The sequence below is a fragment of the Scardinius erythrophthalmus genome (assembly GCF_964197995.2).
Source record: "Scardinius erythrophthalmus genome assembly, chromosome: 9".
Taxonomy (NCBI): Eukaryota; Metazoa; Chordata; class Actinopteri; order Cypriniformes; family Leuciscidae; genus Scardinius; species Scardinius erythrophthalmus.
Window position 1 is genome coordinate 31,803,492 of NC_138229.1, and position 23,328 is coordinate 31,826,819.

At 40.3% G+C, this 23,328-nt stretch overlaps 1 protein-coding gene across 3 annotated transcripts in view; it reads left to right on the forward strand.

Annotated features, from left to right (window-relative positions):
* egfra (epidermal growth factor receptor a (erythroblastic leukemia viral (v-erb-b) oncogene homolog, avian)) overlaps nucleotides 1–23,328 on the forward strand; it is a 75,332-nt gene that overhangs the window by 26,389 nt on the left and 25,615 nt on the right. For all 3 annotated transcript variants that reach the window (XM_081375169.1, XM_081375170.1, XM_081375171.1), the window contains exons 2-13: nucleotides 7,662–7,813; nucleotides 8,035–8,221; nucleotides 8,479–8,613; nucleotides 8,721–8,789; nucleotides 11,463–11,581; nucleotides 12,575–12,716; nucleotides 13,090–13,206; nucleotides 14,179–14,305; nucleotides 14,502–14,575; nucleotides 14,680–14,770; nucleotides 17,635–17,834; nucleotides 19,585–19,717. In XM_081375169.1, coding sequence (XP_081231295.1) covers nucleotides 7,662–7,813; nucleotides 8,035–8,221; nucleotides 8,479–8,613; nucleotides 8,721–8,789; nucleotides 11,463–11,581; nucleotides 12,575–12,716; nucleotides 13,090–13,206; nucleotides 14,179–14,305; nucleotides 14,502–14,575; nucleotides 14,680–14,770; nucleotides 17,635–17,834; nucleotides 19,585–19,717 — 1,546 coding nt within the window. The remainder of the gene's footprint in view (nucleotides 1–7,661; nucleotides 7,814–8,034; nucleotides 8,222–8,478; nucleotides 8,614–8,720; nucleotides 8,790–11,462; nucleotides 11,582–12,574; nucleotides 12,717–13,089; nucleotides 13,207–14,178; nucleotides 14,306–14,501; nucleotides 14,576–14,679; nucleotides 14,771–17,634; nucleotides 17,835–19,584; nucleotides 19,718–23,328) is intronic.

The window sequence follows — 23,328 nt, forward strand, 5'->3', positions numbered from 1 at the left end:
GAATACATTTTATTATAAAACAATGATCATATTTGTATTTCTCACATTCGTGTGATTAATTGTAATTATTTTTATTAATAAATTGGCATATCATGTAAATTAATAATAAAAAAAGACTTATACCGACTGTATGTATGTTCAGTTGACTGCCACACTAAAAAAGGCCAGTAGGTTCTCTGAATAAAAGACACCGTTTTAATTTAATGTTACAGGTGCCTCCAAAGAATAAATAATGACTTATATAATTACATTAGAAATAATCTATCATTGCTGTTTCCTCATAACAGTGGATTTATTTTCATGTAACTCAATTACATGATTTGAACAGCTAATGTCATTCCAGGTAATGACACTGCATTAACGGAAAATGATCTGTTCCATTTAGTCTATTTTATGTTGTCTCAGAAATGATTTTAGTACAAATTATTATTGTCTGTCTATTTTGTCTTAAAGATGCATTCAGCAGTTTGGTGCAAATTTAAAGCCACCATAAAGTCACAATTGACAATTCTTGTTTTTTTTATGGAATATTGCAGTATTGATTATAAATGATTTATCCATTCACGTCAAAAAAAAAAGAAAAGAAAATCATGTTCTCTCGTAATCTTGAATAAAAATAACTTCCCCTCCCTCTTGCAGCTCATCTCTTCTCTTCTTTGATGATGTGTTTACTGGCATGAGGGCGGGGCAACCTGTCACTCACATAAGATCGACCAATAGCAAACCACAACCATCCAATCAATTTCCCATGGACAAAATCAAGTCCCGCCCAACATTTTTTCTTGTTCAAGAAGCCGTTTTACTCCGATATACCTCACAACAGGAAAGAAAAGACTATCGCAGCTTTTATTTCATGCCACTTACTTCCGGTGAGACTTTACTATTCTAGGTCACTATTAGTAGGTCACATGACAGGAACAACATGGTGGATATACAGTAGTACGTTCAAATTTCATTCATACTAACCAAATGTAGTACCTATGCGATTTCTCTGTTTTTAATCAGCCATTGAGGAAGGGGGATAGAATCTCAGATGACAGCTGCCATTTTTACGCAGGAATTGTCTCATACTAACCACCCAAACAGTGGCGGTTCTACATTGAATTACACCCTGGGCGAGACCCCCTTCGAGCGCCCCCCCAAATATAATTTTTCTTACCCCATTGGCAGATCATGTTTTAAGCAAAAACTCAATTTTTATTTATTTCCCCAGAAAACAAGACTTAATATCTAATGTCATGGTACTACTTTAGTAAAATAACGTTATGCAACTTTATTTAAGAAATGTTTGATATTTGGACTGGAAACAAGAAAAAAATACTAAGTAAGAAAAGCATTTTTTTCCAGTGTAATAACTGAACTTGTAACAGTTTTGTTGCAAAGCACAATATTATGGTGAAATTAGATCTCGTGTTTGAGTTAAAACTGAATTATTGTTAAGCATAGCAAGAATCATAGCAAAATGGCTAACAAATAAGAGTTATACCCATCCAATTAATATTGCCCCTTCATTAATGACATGGATACCGTAATCATACAGAGAAACACATAGTTGCATACCTTTATCTTTCGCTCGTTTCTAAATTGGGCACCTGATGGCTTTGACCTTGTCCATCTCATTTGGCACTCGACATCGACAATCAACAGATTTCCCCTGATCCCCCCCATAACAACTGTCACTCACGACGAGTCACGACCAGAAGTCAAGACTAAACCAATTCACCTTGCTTGGTGGTGGTGACCAAGTAATCGTTTTGTATTACCTATTTTTATTAGCCATTCAGACAATTCAGAAAAACAAAAATGTGCAGGAAATATAGAGGCCTGTATTTATAATATTAATGAAATGTGCGTTATTTGAAAGAAAGTCGAGGTGTCACTTACTTAGGATCCCCCGTTCCCCCTTCTTGTCCGTTCCATTTGGAAGAGACCCAGAGGTGAACTGTCATCCGCGCCTGCGCCTCCGCGCTCTCCCCTTTCCCCTTCTCAAACAAACAGCTTCTGTGCACGGCATCTTCTCAGCAAGCAGGGGCGCCTGCAGCTGCAGGGGGCGCAAATTTGCCAATTCCCCACACAGTGAAATGATAGATAATAGAAAACTGCTTCGCGGCGCAAAATTATTATTATTATTATTTTTTTTTTTTTCTGCTCGTGCCGGCAGCGCCCCCCCCCCCCAAAAAAATGCCGCCCCGGGCGATTGCCCGGTTCGCCCGTGCCAAAAACCGCTACTGCACCCAAACAAGCCTTTTCTGAAGAATTTTGTAGTAACATGCTAAAGAAACAAAACACGCTCACACCCTCTTCAAGAAAGATCATTGATAATGCGTGAGTAGACGGGAAATTACATTTTCTTCCGTATATTGCAACAAATTGTACATGAATAATGTTCTTCTTGGTGTTAACCCTGTAGTATGGATGCATGGGAACACTTAACACACATTATGAAGGACGTCCAGCACACCTACAGCCAGAGGCAAAAAGTAACACTCAAACAGTTACGTCATATGCAGAGAGGAACAGTATACCTACTGAAGTTTAGCCAGCCTAGGTAAAGCCTCACCTTAATATGGCACTGGGCCAGAAGGATTGCGAGAAGGAAGTGAGCTAACTCAATCTTTAACAACAAAACAAGTGACGTTACCTCTGGTCATAATTTCTTCATCACATGATAAAGTATCATCTATGTTAATGGAAAACATCCTACGGTCTCATAGAGTCATGTGTTTTATGCAACATCCAGTGAAACCAACCAAAGTCATCTGCTCTAGAAGGCCTTCATTCTGCCTGGGACTGACGCAGGAAATGAGTAACTCCATATCGGCCATCCTTGATAACACTGTTAAAGACACTGTTTATGAATTTATCTTGTCCGGTGTGTAGGCGATGGGTTGATGGCTTCACTCTGCGCTATGAAACGCACTGTTGCACTCATTGCAATGAGAGTACATCAGAGCACAGGGAACCTGTTGTCTCACCCTCAGTTTTTCCAACTGAACTGTTTCTTATAACAGAAGCCCTCTTCTGTTCTTCAGAACTACTCGCCTTTCACCCTTTTGTAACATTAAAAAAGTCTTTACTGTGTGCATCCTTGCTGTCTGTATTAATTAATTAATGCTTGTAAAATCTTGATCGGAGCATCCCTACAAATAATGCTACATGATAAAAAGTATCAACTGGTACTGCTTCTTATCGGTATCAGCCGATACTGTTTCCTGTGATTGGTATCAGCCGATGATTGGTATCAGCCGATACTGTTTCCTGTGATTGGTATCAGCCGATACTGCTTCTTATCTGTATCAGCCGATACTGCTTCTTATCTGTATCAGCCGATACTGCTTCTTATCTGTATCAGCCGATACTGGTTCTTATCTGTATCAGCCGATACTGGTTCTTATCGGCATCAGCCGATACGGCTTCTTATCTGTATCAGCCGATACTGCTTCTTATCTGTATCAGCCGATACTGCTTCTTATCTGTATCAGCCGATACTGGTTCTTATCTGTATCAGCCGATACTGGTTCTTATCGGCATCAGCCGATACGGCTTCTTATCTGTATCAGCCGATACTGCTTCTTATCTGTATCAGCCGATACTGGTTCTTATCTGTATCAGCCGATACTGGTTCTTATCGGTATCAGCCGATACTGGTTCTTATCGGTATCAGCCGATACTGGTTCTTATCGGTATCAGCCGATACTGGTTCTTATCGGTATCAGCCGATACGGGTTCTTATCGGTATCAGCTGATACTGCTTCTTATCTGTATCAGCCGATACTGCTTCTTGTGATTGGTATCAGCCGATACTGTTTCCTGTGATTGGCATCAGCCAATACTGGTTCTTACCGGTATCAGCCGATACTGGGTCTTATCGGTATCAGCCGATACTGGTTCTTGTGATTGGCATCAGCCGATACTGGTTCTTGTGATTGGCATCAGCCGATACTGGTTCTTATCGGTATCAGCCGATACTGGTTCTTATCGGTATCAGCCGATACTGGTTCTTATCGGTATCAGCCGATACTGCTTCTTATCGGTATCAGCCGATACTGCTTCTTGTGATTGGTATCAGCCGATTCTGCTTCCTGTGATCGTTATTGGCTCCAAAAATTCTCTTTGGAGCACCCTTAGAATTTTTTTTTTGTCCATACCATGAAAGTCAAAGGGTTCCAATGTTGTTTTGGACCCCACTTACTTTCCTTGTAGGGTCAAACATTCTTTTAAAAACATTTCTTCTGTCTGTGTTCTGCAGAAGAAAGAATGACATGAGGTTGAGTAAATTACAACAGAATTTTTATGCTTGGGTGAACTTTCACTTTTAAATCCTTTTTAAGCAAGATGAAATGTGAGACTTTTGTCGTTCAGTTGTTTACAAGCTTTAGCCTTTCCTTCAAGAACAGACACGTTAAAGAATGTGACCCAACAACCCAACAATAGCGAGTATTCTCCGTGATAAATCTCACCTGCTACGTCAACACCTCATCTCACGGTACAATACTATAGTATATACAATAATACTATACTTTACAGGGTTTCTGTAAATGTGTTGTGCAGTTCATCCATTCAGTGTTTATAGGGAGAGACTTTTTAAAAAAAAAAGCTTTTTCTATAAAGCTCCATTATTCAGCTCCTGGTCTCCTTGTCTCTAGTTGGCTCCTATAAATTGTCTCAACATACATTTATCTTGAAAGTGGAGTCTAGCTCATCCTAAAACTAGAAACAACTTTGACCTGAGGCTAGTCGAGTTGTTTGGCCTCTCTGTTATCTAAGCCTATTAAAGAACTGAATTGCCACCCACACAACAACCCTTTCTACCACTGACATTGCACCATATATGCCTAACTAATGCAGCGGTTCTCAACTAGTTTTGGTTCAGGACCCAGAGTTGACTTTGAACATCATGTGGTGACCCAGCACAGCACCAAAAGGTCTTTAAAATCCACATTGAAAGTATTAAAATCACCATGAACTTCACACTATATTGTGAATAATAATATGTTTTAATCACATTTTGAATCACAATTTTAATTTTTTTTTTCTCTCCATCAAATCATGAAGCCATGGTCTAATAATAGATGAGTTTGCACTAAAATACCATACAGTTTGCAGTTTATTTTGTATTAATACAGTTTATTTTACCTTGCACAATTGTTTAATATTGTTTTACCCTGCAGTTTGCTACCTTGAAGGGATAGTTCACCCAGAAAGTAATTCTGAAAGTCATTTACTCATCCTCAATTATGAATTTCTTTCTTCTGCTGAACACAAAAGAAGATATTTTGAAGAATGTCGGTAATCAGACAGTTGACGGGCCCCATAGTATTTTATTCCCATACTATGGAAGTCAATGGGGTACATCAACTGTCTGGTTACTGACATTCTTCAAAATATCTTCTTTTGTGTTCAGCAGAAGAAAGCAGTTCATGCTTGATGGTGAGTATTACAGAATTTTCATTTTTAAACAGAAAATTTCATTTAAATTTCATTTAATTTACTCAACCTCAATAGATCTTCTTTTATTTCCAAAATGATGACAGATTTTTTTTTGGTGAACTAGTCTTGCGACCCATTTTTACGTCCCCACCACTACAGTTGAAGACCACTGCAATTTAGTATTGTATAGTGATGGAAATATTGAGGATAAAGTAATGAAAGAATTAAGGAGGAAGAAGAGAAAGGACTGTAGTAGAACATACCAGAAGCCATGAACACATCACTGTTGATTCATTGTTTTGTATTTGTATTGAGGTTACTTTTTTCTGTCATATTTGTCTTATCTAACGTTTTGAATGCTAATTTATTTCAAATGAGTGGGAATTCCCATCACCCTTTCCAGCTAATCAAGTGATGTCTTAGGAAGTCACTTTTGAAATGACTGGATCTGTCTTCTGTTGCACAATAACTTAATTATTACTTATGCAGTAATGCAATTATTCACAATTTTACAGTCTGATGCATCTATTAGGGGAAACTGCCAAGATGTTGGTCTCATAGGGAATATCTTGTGGTGCAAAATAGGGGTTGTTGATACAAATTTTGTCATTAATCATTGATGCCTCACAGTTTTATCTGTTTTGATTGCTGCTTTTTTCATAGTGGTGTCTCTGCAGCAATATAGACCAGAATGAGGAACTGTAGTAGTCATTTTTTCCCAGATGAGTGTGTGAGAAAGAGTAAGTTCTCGTAGCATTCATACAAGCTCTTTCTTTGCCACAAGCACTATTTATCTTGGCCCACCGCAAAGTCTTTCCTTTGCCGCTCAGAGCACTTAAAACGAACGCCCACCTACACTGAATTCTGATTGGTTCATTAGCTGCAAAAGACACCTACATGCCTCAGATTGTCTCTGGCTCTAGCATTTGCATTAACAGATGATTTATTACAATAATTTTAGTCTTTTATTTGTATTTAATAAAGATTTGGAAATGGCTTGGCCAGAGCCTAGACCTAAATCCAAGTGAAAACCTATGGTTTGACCTGCAAATTGCAGTCTACAGACACACTCCATCTAATTTGTGTAATTGGAACAAATTTGCATTGCAAAATGGGCTAAAATTCCACAAATGTGAAATAAACAAGAAGACTCAAGACTGTGATTGTTGTTAAAGGACTGTGTATAAAGCTTTTTATGCTCACCAAGACTGCATGTAAGCCTATTTGATAAAACATACAGGAAAAACAGTAATATTGTGAAATTATTACTGTTTTTGACAGTTAATGTAAATATATATATATATATATATATATATATATATATATATATATATATATATATATATATATATATATATATATATATATATATATATATATATATATATATATATATATATATATATATATATATAGCCTACAGTATATTTCCTTAATTCCTTTGATGGCAAAGCTGATGCCAATTTGGTGCTCAAGAATATCAGAATATCATATACATAATTCACCCGCTATATTGCTAAATGTACCTGCTTTTTTCATATAAACAGACAAATATACCAGTATGGCTTCCCTTGAGACTCCTCTGCTTCAGAGCGGTCATACAGTAGTTAATCGCCCTGTACGTTGATGTGATTGGTTACAAGCTAGTTTGCGACATAAGAAACACTGGAGATTTCAAACCAGTCTTTGGTTCACTGCAGTTTTAAGGAGAAAATACTCAGCAATGGTGTTGACTTATGAATTTGCACATGGTTTGTCTTAAATCATATTAAAAACGTCACAGACATATAAACAACATTAAAAACTTTGATATATTTGAGGAAACTGTGATAGTTTCTTTAAAAAATTCTTTGATAAATAGAAAGTTAAAAAACAGCATTTATTTTGAAATAGAAATATTTTGTAACATAGCCTATATAATAAAAGTCACTTTTGATCAATTTAATGCATCTTTGCTCAATAAAATTATTTTAATTTAATTAAAAATATCTTACTGACCCCGTGTCTTACTGTATTATTGACTGAATAAAACTGATTCCAGTGTGTTTGAAAGTATGTTCAAAAATAATTTGGTTGGGAGGTTTAATGGATAAACAAATTGCAAAAAGAAACCAAAAGCATTTTTGCTTCTATTGGAATTTGAGTGTTATTGTGCTTTCTTTTTTTCATGAAGCCCTCAGTGGATTGAATTGTTCTTTCTTTCTTTCTTTTTCTCTCTGTATGTATTTAAGTGTGTCAGGGAGCGAACAACAAACTGGCCCTTCTGGGAACAGTGGATGACCATTATCAGATCCTGGTAAAAATGTACAGCAACTGCACCGTGGTTCTGGAAAACCTGGAAATCACATATATGACAGAAAAACACGACTTGTCTTTTCTCAGGGTATGATATATATATCTGTTTACAAACACTACGTTCAGTGCTATTTTACTGTTTTCTTACTGTTTGGTTATTGTAAGTCATCTATATACCAATGTTTTATTATATTTTGTATTTCCTGACAGATGCCTCAACAATATTTAAATTATGCAGTATAACAACTCTTTATATAGTATTAGTGTTGGATGTTAGTGAGCTTTATGTTTAATGTTTCTGATTTTTAGAGCATCCAAGAAGTTGGTGGGTATGTTCTTATTGGGGTCAACACGGCTCCCAGCATTCCCCTTGAGAATCTGCGCATCATTCGTGGCCACTCCCTTTATGAAGACAGTTTTGCCTTGGCCGTCCTACTAAACTACAACAATAGCATCGGACAAGGAGTGAACCAGTTACCACTGACTAGCTTAACTGGTATGTGGTTATATAAAAGTGTTCTTTGGCCTAGTTTTCTTTTCTTCCAAATGAGAATAACACATGCTTCTAACTGACCTGTGTGTCTTTTGCACATTTGTTTTGTAGAGGGAATAACATTCATTAATCTCCATGCCTAGTGCTGAAAGTTATATTTGGAAAACAATAATAGACCTAAATTTCAGCTGTCACTCTTAGTGAAGTTCGTCATACAGTACATAAATGCATTGTTCAAACACTGTCATTTTCCCTCCTAGAAATACTGAAGGGTGGAATAAAATTTACCAGTAACAATTATTTATGTAATGTGGAGACCATCCAGTGGACTGATATTCTGAACATGAAGACCCAGCCTACAATCATAGAGCCGGCACAAAACTTGGCTACATACTGTAAGTCCCTCAAGATTATTATTATTTTTTAAATATGCACACACATATTAAATGGTCCTACTTAATTTTGCACGTTGATTAAGAATGTACTACTCTACCTCCCGCAGGTAAGAAGTGTGACCCGCGCTGTCACAATGGTTCCTGTTGGGGCCCTGGCCCTCAAAACTGCCAAACAAGTAAGTGATCCTAAACTACTCGAGTAACTGAATCTGAATGTTTTTCCTACTTTCAGGCTTTTTAGTAAATTAGTGAAAACATTATATGTAGAAGTGTTAAAAAAAAAAAAAACCCAGAAACCTTTTAAAAGTTAGCGACTGGGAACACAGATACTTTACACTACTATTCAAAAGTTTGGTTCTGAAAACAGTTTATTTGAAGATTCAGTCTCTATAAACACTGCCTTTCTGATAGCCTACTCTGCTCTGATTGGTCAGTTGACTCAGTCTGTTGTGATTGGTCTACTCTGCTCTGATTGGTCAGTTGACTCAGTCTGTTGTGATTGGTCTAGTCTGCTCTGATTGGTCAGTTGACTCAGTCTGTTGTGATTGGTCTACTCTGCTCTGATTGGTCAGATGGCCCAGTCTGTTGTGATTGGTCTACTCTGCTCTGATTGGTCAGTTGACTCAGTCTGTTGTGATTGGTCTACTCTGCTCTGATTGGTCAGATGGCTCAGTCTGTTGTGATTGGTCAGATGGCCCAGTCTGTTGTGATTGGTCTACTCTGCTCTCATTGGTCAGTTGACTCAATCTGTTGTGATTGGTCTACTCTGCTGTGATTGGTCAGATGACCCAGTCTGTTGTGATTGGTTACTTATAGCTCATGTCAGAAACAATTTTTATTTTTTGATTTTTTTGTGGTAATTGTAATTATTGTGAGAATATGGCTAAAACTGCTACATTTATGGATGTTTTCAGTAATAAGACTTACACTATTAACAGTTTTATAAATTGCAATATTACCCATGTTGTCTATCAATTAGAGTGTACTTGTGACTGCTTTTACATAGGCCTCACTAAAAGGAGACTAAGAGACAGGCTAGCTGAGCATACAGTAAGTATGCCATCCGGACTGGAAATATAAATTATTCAATGGCCAAACATTATACAGACGCAAAACATGGGAGGGATTCGACCGTACGAGTAGTGGGCATTGAGGCTATTCGGCTTGATGCCAGGGGTGGGGATATAATCAAACACCTTAAACAGAGGGAGACATATTGGATCTATTCCTTGAGGGCCACTAGTCATTCAGGTCTCAAGAAGATTTTGACCTTTCACCCTTTTTATAATTGTTGTGTCTCAATAGGGACAGTTAATTGCTGTTTGTAAATGATGACTAGTTTTTGAATGCAATAGACCCAATTGCCATTTTTGTACAATATTCATGTTGTTTTAGAACATCTTGACTATGAATTAAGAATTATGATGTGTAACTGGTTTATTGACTTTTGGTGCATACTGTGTGGAGTACACTGGATGTTTGCAGTGGTGTCACTCCTGTTCTTCTACTTGGAGATATCTCATTTGGTCTTGTATGGTTTACCTCTGGCATTAGTCATGACCTGAACTATTGCCTCTAGTGGCAAAGAAATTGTGTTGCAAGTGCCAGAGTGGCACACCTGAAATCAATGCCACTAAGTATGGCTTGATTCTGTCTGTTTGTTACAACACCCTGATGAAGGCCAGTGGGCAGATACGCGTTGGTGTTTTAATGCTTTAGCCCTCTAAAACAATAAAGTCTTTTTAACTTTTGCATCCTACTGAGTGCCTGGACCTGGATTTTTTTTCCAATTCTTTTTTATGAACATTTAACCCTTCCACGAGCACCAGAGGATACAAGGGATACCAGTAGCGCTCCAGTTCCCCTTTGTCAATTTTTTTTTTGCTTATTATCATATCTGAATTTCAACACCGGAGGCTTCCTAAACGCTTGATAAACAGTCATGTGAACAGGAACAATGGAATCCGTTTTTCCGTATCATCCTTTTTTGGATTTGATTTTGCAGTGCAGAAAGCAGAAAACTTTTTGACATGTCGACAACATGAAATACATCGAGTAGACGTTGTTCACGGGCATCCAATGAAGACCATTGACTGGCATTATACAAATTTGCTACATTGTTATGTAACTGTAACTGTGAATTGTTGACGACTTGTTTCAGCAGTTCAGAATCGATTGTTGTTTTTTAGGAAACAATAACTTTATTTGTCGTGCACTGTGCTCTTTAAAACTTTGCAGACTTTTTACTGTTGTCACCCTGGGGTTATTGCAAGGAACACATACGACAAAGCAGATTAGAACAGGGAACAGACTTTAATGATAAATCCACAAACGCATAGCTTCAACATTTACGTAAACGAGATTGGACAAGTAACTGAAAAAAAAACAGGAAGTATAAACTTCTTCCTATACACATATATATATATATACACATTCACCCAAAATGTTGCATGGTAGTGTACTATATAGAAGCATTTAAAAAAAAATACAACAAAATCAAAAACAGGAAACTTTTAGGAGTTATTTAGGCAACTAGAAACACTATGTGGTTCTTAGACTTTAAATTGTTAACCCAGCACAACATTTAACCCTTGGTTATCTTAAACCTAGGTTATCTTGTGTCATGCTGTACTGGTTAGTAATGCACAATACCACTGCAAAATGCAGTGAATTGACAGTTTTTGGATTTCTGTAAGAATTCTACTTTTTGATTATTATTATTTTTTTAAATGCTCCTCTTTAGTTTGTTTAGTTGATCCTTGACTTATATTTCACGACTGCCGAAGTACACTACTTGACCCCTACTTGTCTGTTAGCATCTCTGAAGTTTCTTCTCTCTCTGAATCTAGTGACTAAGGTGATCTGTGCGGAGCAGTGCTCGGGCAGGTGTAAGGGACTCAAACCTATGGACTGCTGCAATGAACATTGTGCTGCTGGCTGCACTGGACCCAAACCAACCGACTGCCTGGTGAGAAACACACGTGTGCAGATGCGTTAGATTCATTTCCCAACCATTCGTTGTTTGCTCATTTATCATTTACCACATGCTGTATGCTATATGTGAGCGTAAATACAGTTAGTTAATTAGGTTAGGTATTTATGAACTGAACTAGTGTGAATAATAATAGCAGTATGACTCAACATGTGAGAAATACACAGCCACTTGAATGTGTTAATAAAAACTAAAATAACTGTTTTCTATTTGAATATATATTAAAATGCATTTTATTCCTGTAATCAAAGCTGACTTTTCGGCATCATTTCTCCGTTCTTCAGTGTCACATGATCCTTCAGAAATCATTCAATTATGATGATTTGCTGCTCAAGAAACATTTCATGTAATTATCAATGTTGAAAACAGTTGTGCTGCATCATATTTTTGTAGAAACCGTGATACTTTTATGAACAGATATTTAAAGGAGCAGCATTTTTTTAAATAGAAATCTATAGAAATCTTTGGTACAGTCCTGTTTCGCATGTACATACTATGTACTTATTATAGCAATAACTATAACTGAGTTTAACTATAGGTACTAACCTTGAACCTTCCCCTAAACCTAACCTTAACCCATGTAGTTACCTTAAATTACCAGTACTTACTTGGGGAAGTACACTATACATGTACTGTAAAATATAGTGTAACCAAATCTTTTGTAACATTTTCAATCTTGTTACTGTCACTTTTGATCAATTTAAAGCATCCTTGCTGAATAATCAAAATATTCTTTTTTTTTTTTGTTAAAAACTTTTGAACTATAGTGTACTATATAGTATATAAGCCTTTGAAAAAAAAAAGGTTTGACAAGAAACCATTTAGAAGCTATCTAGCGGCTGGAAACATTTGTTACAGTGAAACATTCATTACCAATGAAGTGCACAGCTGCAGTAAATGTAACCTCAAGGGCAGTGAAGATGATTTCGGACTAGTTGCCTCATGGGAAATGCTGTTTGTTTTCTGCAGGCATGTAAGGACTTCCAGGATGAAGGGACATGCAAGGACGCATGTCCACGGCTCATGCTCTACGACCCCAACACCCACCAGCTCGCTCTCAACCCCGACGGGAAGTACAGCTTTGGGGCAACTTGTATCAAGAAATGCCCACGTAAGGCCAGGCTGAAGTCAGAATGAGACACCAATCTTCGAAACCTGTTATTTATTTATTTATTTTCACTTGAAACACACAACCAGATTCTAATTGTATCTTTCATGCAAATTCAAAGATGTTAGGTCTTGAATTTTTGAATTCTGGAGATTAATGTTTTAGGTGTTCAGGGTTAAAATATAAACAACACAATCCAGGTAAAGAGAATCACTCTGGTGTGGATCGTGAGCCTGCAACTCAAACTCTGGTTTCTGAATAACATCTCAGAAAGCAGGATAACTATGACAGAATGATTTGACGCATTAGGATTGTGTTTGCTGGTTGGTTGTGGTTAACGACTCTGGAATGACTGATTGTTTGATGTTTTTCTCAGATAACTATGTCGTGACAGACCATGGGGCATGTGTGAGAACATGCAGCCCTGGCACCTATGAGGTGGATGAGGGTGGAGTTCGGAAATGTAAGAAGTGTGATGGCCTGTGTCCAAAAGGTACAGTTGAGACTGCCGGTCAGGTTTGGCAACAAGATGTTTTTTTTTAAGTGGAAAGATTGTTTGTTTTCTCTCTTTTTTTTCTAGTTTGACAAACACATTAGTCTTGTTTTAGTTGCATTTACAACTGTATTCTAATATAATTTAAAAGATATAATTAAAACTATGTAGAAGGCATAAAAACGACAATCCATTGCAGTGTCTGTTAGTGATCTGTCCTTCCATTGTATTGCACGTCAATTATTGTAACTAAGCTTTTCCAACAATACAGTCAACATATAGCCATGATATGTTGTATTTCAATAAAATAAAATAAAAAACACACACGTGTGTGTGTGTGTGTGTGTGTGTGTGTGTGTGTGTGTGTGTGTACACTATTGTTCAAAGGTTTGGGGTTCTTTTAATGAAAGAAGCCTCTTATGCTTAGCAAGGCTGCATTTATTTAATCAAAAATATTATTACCAGGTAAAACTTATTTAACTTGTAAATCATTTATTCCTACGATGTCGAAGCTGAATTTTCAGCACTTTTCCAGTCTTCAGTGTCACATGATGTCGCACGAAACATTTATTATCATTATCAGTTTTTTAATACAGTTGCACTGCGTAATGTTTTTGTGGAAACGGTGCATTTTGTTCAGGATTCTTTGATGAATAGAAAGTTCATGAAAGTTTATGAGAACAGCATTTATTTAAAATAGTAATATTTTGTAATTTTATAAATGTCAATTTTAATCAATTTAATATGGCCTTGAGCTCAACATATTTAATGATTTAATTTCTTTAAATAAAATGTTACCCCAAACCATTTAAACTCGTTATAATTAGATTTTTAAGATAATTCAAAGCATGAATTCAGTCAAGTTTTTACTGGTAGCATAAGTACTGAATTTAGTTTTGCCTTTAGGGCTAGTTATTCACCTAAGAAAGGAGTTGCAGTTAATTTTTAATGTGTGTGCTAACAACCCTTTAGTTTGCAATGGGCTTGGAATGGGGCCTTTGTCCAATGTCCTGTCAATCAATGCCAGCAACATCGACTCCTTTGAGAACTGCACAAAAATCAACGGAGGTGTTGCAATCCTCACCACAACATTCAAAGGGTGAGAATGATATTTTACATTCTCTGATAACAAAGAATGGACTGCACAATGCTGAGTGCCATTGTATGTTGCTTAAAGACATCCTTCAAATATTTTTGGTTACACTTTATTTCGATAGTCCACTTTAGACATTCCTCTAACTATTAGTAATAAATCATCATGATTTTATGATTTTTTTTATTTTGTATTATTGCAGTGACCCGCATACTAAAACTCCAGGACTGGACCCAGCCAAGCTCAGCGTGTTCAGAACTGTAAAAGAAATCACTGGTGAGAATGCAGTGGTTTAATATTAGACATTTATAATGGTTAAAATGGTGTATCATGTAGGGGACCTTGAGTGTTCATAAACTTCCTCTTCACCCAACTCAAAGGCTACCTGATGATTCAGCAGTGGCCGGAAAACATGTCATCCCTCAGCGCCTTTGAAAACCTTGAGGTCATCCGTGGACGGACAAAACAGCAGTAAGTCAATAAAAAAAATACTGTGGTCTCAAAAGGGGCTTTCGCACCAGGTAGTTCCAGGTACTTAGTTATATGAACTAGCCACCAGGGTGGTTCCCCGAGAACTAATGGTTCCTCTAGGGCCATTTTCCTGGTTGCATTCGCAACACCCGTAGAATCTCTGAAGTGACGTAAGCCGCGCTTGTTGTTGTGACTTTTATTTTGACTGCACTGAGAACGCCAGAGCCTGAGCACACATCGCTTCCATTCTCCGTCTTCATTAGTTTAAGATCAGTTTAACAGTCCTGTCTAATATGTTATTAGATAGATCTGTTATACAAAGAAAGTAGACATCATGTCTCACTTGGTCACTTGCGTTGGATTTTCTCCTCTGCGTAAAGTTTGAGAGGTCCATGTTTTCCATGTTCGTAGAGTTAGTTTCTGGAGTAAGTATATAGGCTATAATCTGTGTGTTTACACAGTTTTTTTTAAAATGGCTGGTCCTGGCGTTTCACGTGTGTTCGGCCAATCAGCGTACAATTTCATTTACATTTATTCATTTAGCAGACGCTTTTATCCAAAGCGACTTACAAATGAGAACAATAGAAGCAGTTAAACTAACAATAGGACAACAATATGCAAGTGCTATGACCCTTCGCAGTTTAATCTACTATAACACAGTACATGTACTTTTTTTTAAATAAATAGATATAGAATAGAAGATAAAGTGTTAGTACTAATGGATCGAGTGTTGCCAAAAAAGATGCGTATTCAGCCGTTTCTTGAAAATGGCCATGGACTCAGCTGCTCTGGTTGAGTTGGGCAGGTCATTCCACCAGCAGGGAATAGACCAGTTAAAGGTCAGAGAAAGAGACTTTGTGCCTCTTTGAAATGGCACCACAAGACAATGTTCACTTGCAGAGCACAAGTTTCTGGATGGCACGTAAGTCTGGAGTAATGAGTTTAGGTAAAAGGGAGCAGAGCCAGTGGTTGTTCTGTAGGCAAACATCAGTGACTTGAATTTGATGCGAGCGGCAACTGGCAACCAGTGCAATTTTGTGAGGAGAGGAGTGACGTGTGCTCTCTTCGACTCGATAAAGACCACTCTAGCTGCAGCATTCTGAATCAGTTGCAGAGGTTTGACAGTGCAAGCTGGAAGACCAGCCAGGAGAGCATTACAATAGTCCAGTCTGGATAAAACAAGCGCCTGGACAAGGAGTTGTGTAGCATGCTCTGATAGGAAGGGCCTGATCCTCCTAATGTTGTATAAGGCAAATCTGCAGGATCGGTCAGTTCTAGCAATGTGGTCTGTAAAGTTCAATTGATCAACAATTACAACTCCAAGGTTCCTGGCTGACCTTGGGGGAGTTATGGTTGACGAACCCAGCTGATTGGAGAAGTTGTGGTGTAGTGTTGGGTTGGCCGGGACCACAAGCAGTTCTGTCTTCGCAAGGTTTAGTTGAAGGTGGTGGTCCTTCATCCAGCCAGAAATGTCTGTCAGGCAGGCTGAGATGCGATCATCAGGCTAGAATGAGAGGTAGAGTGTCATCAACATAGCAGTGATAGGAAAAGCCATGTTTCTGAATCACAGATCCTAGTGATGACATGTAGATGGAGAAGAGAAGTGGTCCAAACACTGAGCCCTGAGGCACTCCAGTAGCTAGATGTTGGGTCTTAGACACCTCACCCCTCCACCACACCCTAAAGGACCTACCTGAGAGGTAAGACTTGAACCATTGGAGTGTGGTTCCCGAGATGCCCTTCGTCTTTAGGATTGACAGGAGGATCTGGTGGTTAACTGTGTCATAGACAGCAGACAGATCCAACAGGATGAGAACTGAGGATTTGGAAGCTGCTCTTGCCTAGCCTGGTTCTACCAGACTCTCGTACATTTCATTTGTACAGAGAGTCTGGCCTCGCTCCATTGAGAAACGTTTACTTCCTTGTAGGCGGGTTCTCTGTTAAAGTTCAAAACTATTGGATCTGCCCAGAGTCACTCAGGATCTGCCATAGCCAATAGCTAACGTGTGGTCGTCCGAATGATCAGAGGATTATGTTTAGAATAAGATGTCTATCTTTTATAAAGTTTATAAAGCGACGAGAATACTTTTTGTGCGCAAAAACAAACAAAAAAACGACTTTATTCCACTATTCATTTCCTTCTCTCTGTTCCTCGAGTCTTGATAAAGCAGCGCGTCTGTGTGTTGTACGTCACACGTAGGCTCACTATTGGCCGACGCTAGTCATGTGTGTGATCACATCAATGTCATCGTTCTCAGCCACTCCCTCTATTCGCTGATTGGTCCTACAAAAAATTTGTTTCTGGAAACCTAAGAATATACAGCAGTCCCAGACGTAGTACTGAAGGAAAATGAAATTGAGCGGAAGTACGTAGGAGGGCGGAGCCAGGCTAGCTCTTGCCAGTCTCAGAGCTTCAATTACCGAGAGCAGGGCAGTCTAAGTTGAGTGTCCGCTTTTGAAACCAGACTGGTTGTTGTCCAGGAGGTTGTTCTGTGTAAGAAAGGAAGAGATATGGTTGAAAACAATGTACACAAACGTCACTGGTAGTTCCTATAGTGCTAGGTTTGACCCAGTAGTAGGAGCTAATTTAGTTCCCCCGAATAATAAGGCGTTCCTAGAACTAAATTCATTCCCAGTTCCTGTGGTGCGAACATGCCAAAAAGCAGTTACTTCCACCATTAGTTCTAGGAACTATGAAAAGGTTCCTCCGGTGCAAAAGCCGAAAGCTTAAATATGTTGGCAGTGTCAGATAATTTTGACGGATTACAACAACTTACATATTAGCCAGCTGCTCCTAAATGAATCACTTTTTTGAGTCTGTTTTGCATATACAGAACCTCCATCTTTCTCTCCTGCTCCCACAGAGGTACATTCAGCTTGGCTGTCTCCCAAACTAAAATCACACATATCGGCCTGCGGTCTCTGAGGGAGATCAGTGATGGTGACGTGCATATCTCTGCAAATCAGAATCTCTGCTACACCAGCCCTGACCATTGGAAACGCCTCTTCAAATCTAAAGACCAGACTGCCAAAATATCAGGAAATGCTGATGCTGCCATCTGCGGTAAATTAATTATCACAATAACACCTGTCAAAGAATTTCAGTTTAGTGCATTCCAAAAAATTACAATTCTGTTGAAAGTTTACTCACCCTTGTGTCACTCCAAGCTTGCACTGTATGTGGCTGTCTTTATCAGTGAAGCACAGAAAGAGAATATTCACACAGTCCTTTTACAAATGCTGTTCATACTGATCTGTCAAGCTCAAAAAAGCACACAGAACATAAAAGCAGTCCAGTCGACTTTTCTGCATTTTATTCCAAATCTTCCCTTGTGAAAAACAAGTGCACTTAATTGTATTGATCATACAGAATTAACAAAAATGTGCTTAACATCAAATAATTAATTATGCTATTGATTAATATTGCCATGAATTTCAAAGGCCCAACAATAAACAAATGACATATATATATATATATATATATATATATATATATATATATATATATATATATATATATATATATATATATATATATATATATATACAGTATGTGTATATTACACACAAAATGTGTAAAATATATATATGCAAAAATCTAACTTTTCATTGAAGTAAAATAATTGAAAGTGGGGGGTAAATCACATTATGCTTTTCTCCAAAACACGCTGGCCATAAATATTGGCTCTTTTTGTAACCTCCTTTGCCAAGATGACAGCTCTGAGTTTTCTTCTATAATGCCTGATGAGTTTGGAGAACATTCAGTTCAGCCCACTCATTTTCTATATGGTTCAGTTTAGGGGACTGGGACGGTCATGGCAGAAGCTTCATTTTGTGCTCAGTTACCCATTTTTGTGTTGATTTTGATGTTTGTTTTTGGACCGTTGTCCTGATGGAAGATCCAACCACGGCCCATTATAAGATTTCTAGTAGAGGCTGTCAGGTTGTTGTTTTTTTATCTGTTGGTATTTGCTAGAATCCATAATAGTCCAGTCAAGTCAAGTCAAGTCAAGTCACCTTCATTTATATAGCGCTTTTAACAATATAGATTGTTTCAAAGCAGCTTTACAGTGATAATAGGACATTAAAGTAACAGAGATTGTTTTGGCTTTACAGCAGCTCTAGAATAGAGTTATTGTCCAGCTAAAGTTAGTTTGCTTTTGATTGATTCACTTCTGTTGCAAAGATCATTAGTTATTAACTTAGGGGCCGCTAACACGACACTGTTCTAACAGAAAACCCTTAACGCGCTCCGGCCCGCTCATCCGCACAACAACAGTGTCTGGCGGCTCGAGAACGCAAACCCTGAAATAGATTCCAAGGTGCAAGCCCTGAAAAAAAAAATATATGTATATATATATATATATCTCTGGTCAAGCTTTAAAAACGCAAACCTGTGAAAACGCTGACGGCGTGCACATGCGTATTACGCGTTCAGTCTATAGGTATGAATTTGCGTTTGAATATATATGTGCGCAGGCGTGTAGTCTTTCTTTACAACTTGACTTCAACAAATTACTTGTCTGGCTCTGGCCTTAAAAATGTATGTTACGAAAAAACATATATGTTAAAAAGTACTATATAATTACTGTATAGCCTACTATATTAACATATAATAAACATATTATACTATATACTATAAACATATAATTATATGTTAAATAATACAATAGTAATTAAATAAAAGGTCACTTATTTGAGTACAATTTCATTACTGGTTCTTAACACACTTAAGTACAATTTTAAAAAGTACACTTTGTAATAATGTCAAATCAAAGTACATTTTATATCTTATTTGAATGTGTGTGTTACAGCGAATCAGAGCAGCACCTGTGATGAGATGTGCACGCCTGATGGCTGCTGGGGTCCTGGTCCCACTATGTGCTTCATCTGTAAGCATTACAGCCGTAGAAAACACTGTGTGGCTTTCTGTAACCTCCAGGCTGGGTGAGTGAGACTATAATGCCTTCTCAGTTAAAACATGTTCAAACTCGAAATAACAAGTGACCAGGTCTCTTAAAGTCCCCCTGTAGTCAATAATTTATCCCTTAAAACTCATCTCTGATCCACAAAATGACACATTTATACGCTTGTTCCTTGATTTTTTTATTCATGCCTTAAAGTAGTTTGAATGTAACTCTACACCCTTGCCTCATTTAGTATATGCAGTTCTATGAATATGCAAATTAGCCCCGCCTCCACTTACTCACACCAGATCCACTCGATGATCACATGTTGACGTGATTGGTTACAATGTAGTTTGTGACGTCAGAATCACCAGAGATTTCAAACCGCGTTTTTGAGACTGTCTTCTGTTCACTGCAGTTTTAAGGAGAAAATACTCAGCAATGGTGTTAACTTATGTATTTGCATATGGTTTGTCTTAATGCATATTAAAAACACCACATAGACATATAAACAACATTAAAAACGTCTCGGTTACGTATGGTAACCCTCGTTCCCTGAGTCCAGGGAACGGAGACGCCTCGTCGGGGGAGTTCCCCTGACGAATTGGGATCACGCTAGGGAGACCAATTGCCTTCGAGTGAATTAAAACGAGCCAATGAACATTGGCATGCAACATTTGCATTCCGCAGCCCGCCTACCAGCGCGGGTATAAAGCCCGGAAGCAAACATTGCATCATCGCTTTTCGCTGAGGAGCCGAACAGTGTCCAGCCCTCCGCGAAGGTACAGCAACATGGCGACGGGACGAGGCGTCTCCGTTCCCTGGACTCAGGGAACGAGGGTTACCATACGTAACCGAGACGTTCCCTTTCGTCAGCAGGGAACTCCGACGCCTCGTCGGGGGAGTTCCCCTGACGAATTGGGATCCCTACCAAAACGCCATGGTGCTGGCCCCTTCCAGCGCCCAGCTAAGCTACAGCCCTGCAGCAGTTTCCAGAAATTTTGCGGGAGCTAGCTAGGGAATCACACTGCTGTTCCACAAGACCCAATCAGTGGATATTGGATAACACTGGGAAAGCGTGCCCGTCCCCAAGGAAAATAATAATGGGGGGGGAACGCTGCGGAAGCTGAGGCAGCCTAGAGGAAGGCCCTCAAATACACACATGTACTAACCACGTAGGGTAGTGAAACATATGGCAGTCCTTGAAGGTAGTCCCAGTCCGGAGGAGTGTGGAGCGTACTCAACAGGGACGACAGAATGAGTCTGTCAAGGGGAAGACACGGCTGAACTGCACGTGGCAATCATGGGTCACCGCAGGGACCACTGGAAAAGCACCCAGTCTACTAGCAACTCCTTACTGAAGGTAGCAGACCTGGTGCCGGGCGGTCCGCAACGCCTGGCACCGGAGGGGTGATGGAGGAACTCACGAGGTTAGCCGTTTGTTGGGTAACCAACGGAGCAAAAAGACGCACGTATCCGCTCACGGAATGGCGTCGCAAGCCGACACACCTATTCCCTCTAATTACTGGCCGTAGCGAGTACTCGGGAGGAAACCGGTTCCACACGTAGGCTATAAAACCTAGCGAACGTGTTCGGTGTCGCCCAGCCCGCAGCTCTACAAATGTCTGTTAGCGAGGCGCCTTGTGCCAGAGCCCAAGAAGCGGCAACACTCCTAGTGGAGTGAGCCCGCAACCTGGGTGGGCAGGGCTCACCCTGGGACTCATAAGCCCTGGTGATAGCATCCACTAGCCAGTGGGCTAACCTCTGCTTGGAGACAGCCTTCCCCTTCTGCTGGCCTCCATAACAAACAAAGAGCTGATCTGAGGTCCTAAAGCTTTGCGTTCTGTCTATATAAACCCGGAGGGCCCGGACGGGACAGAGAAAAGCTAGGGCTGGGTCTGCCTCCTCCTGGGGCAGCGCTTGCAGGTTCACTACCTGGTCCACAAAAGGAGTGGTAGGAACCTTGGGCACATATCCGAGCCGGGGTCTCAATATAACATGAGAAAGGCCAGGCCCGAACTCTAGGCACGATTCGTCGACCGAAAAAGCCTGCAGATCCCCTACCCTCTTGAAGGAAGCCAATGCTAACAGGAGCGCTGTCTTGATGGACAGGATATTAAGCTCCACTGTCGTCAAAGGCTCAAAAGGAGGACCTTGGAGTGCTCTAAGCACTAAAGCTAGGTCCCAAGAGGGTACAGGGTGCAAATTGCGAGGTGGATTTAGCCTCCTAGCACCCTTGAGGAATCTGATGACCAGGTCGTGCTTCCCCACGGACTTACCTTCAACTACATCGTGATGTGCGGCTATTGCGGCAACATACACTTTGAGGGTGGAGGGAGACAGCCTTCGCTCCAACCCGTCTTGTAGGAAGGAGAGCATCGGGCTCTGATCGGGCAAGTTCGTGGGTTCTCCCCGTGGGAAGAACACCAGCCGACGAACAGGTTCCACTTCAGAGCATAGAGGCGCCTCGTAGAGGGGGCTCTAGCTGAAGAGATAGTATCTACCACTGCCTGTGGCAGGCCATCTAGAACCTCCGCGTCCCGTCCAGGGACCAGACATGGAGTTTCCAGAGGTCTGGGCGCGGGTGCCATAGAGTGCCCCGTCTCTGAGAAAGTAGATCGTTCCTCAGAGGAATGGGCCAAGGAGGGGCTGTCGCGAGGAGCATGAGTTCTGGGAACCAAGTCCGGGTTGGCAATACGGGGCCACCAAAAGGACCTGCTCCTCGTCCTCCCTGACCTTGCACAGAGTCTGTGCAAGAAGGCTCACTGGGGGAAACGCATATTTGCGTAAGTCCCGGGGCCAGCTGTGTGCCAGAGCATCCGTACCGAGAGTTCCCTCGGTCAGGGAGTAATACCACTGGCAATGGGTCGTGTCCGGAGAGGCAAACAGGTCTACCTGTGCGGCTCCGAAGACTCGCCAAATCAGCTGGACCACCTGGGGATGGAGTCGCCATTCTCCCGGAAGGGGAGGCTGACGTGAAAGCTCGTCGGCCACATGATTGAACTCCCCAGGGACATGAACGGCACGAAGCGACCTCAGATGCTTCTGACTCCATAGGAGGAGGTGGGAGGCGAGTCGCGACATACGACGGGAGCGCAGACCACCTTGTCGGTTGATGTACGCAACGGTCGCAGTGCTGTCCGTACGGACCAGTACGTGCTTGTGTTTGAGAAGGCCCTTGAGGCGACACAAGGCTAAGCGTACTGCTTGCAACTCTAGGCAGTTGATGTGCCAATGCAGCTGGGGCCCCGTCCACAGACCCGAGACTGCATGCCCTTTGTACGTGGCCCCCCAGCCCTTGGCAGAAGCATCTGTGAAAACCACAGCATGCCTGGAAACCTGGACTAGGGGCACTCCGGCCCGTAGAAACCCAGGATCCGACCAAGGGTTGAAGGTTTGGCGACAGTTCGGGGTGACTTTGACCCGGAACGTGCCGCTCTGCCACGCCCACCTCGGGACTCGATCGTGAAGCCAGTGCTGGAGCGGTCTCATATGCAACAGGCCGAGCGGCGTTACTGCGGCTGCCATATGCCCCAGGAGCCTCTGAAACTGTTTCAGTGGGACCGCTGTCCTGCCTCGAAAGGACTTGAGACAGGTGAGCACTGACTGGACGCGCTCCTCTGTGAGGCGCGCAGTCTGAGCGACCGAGTC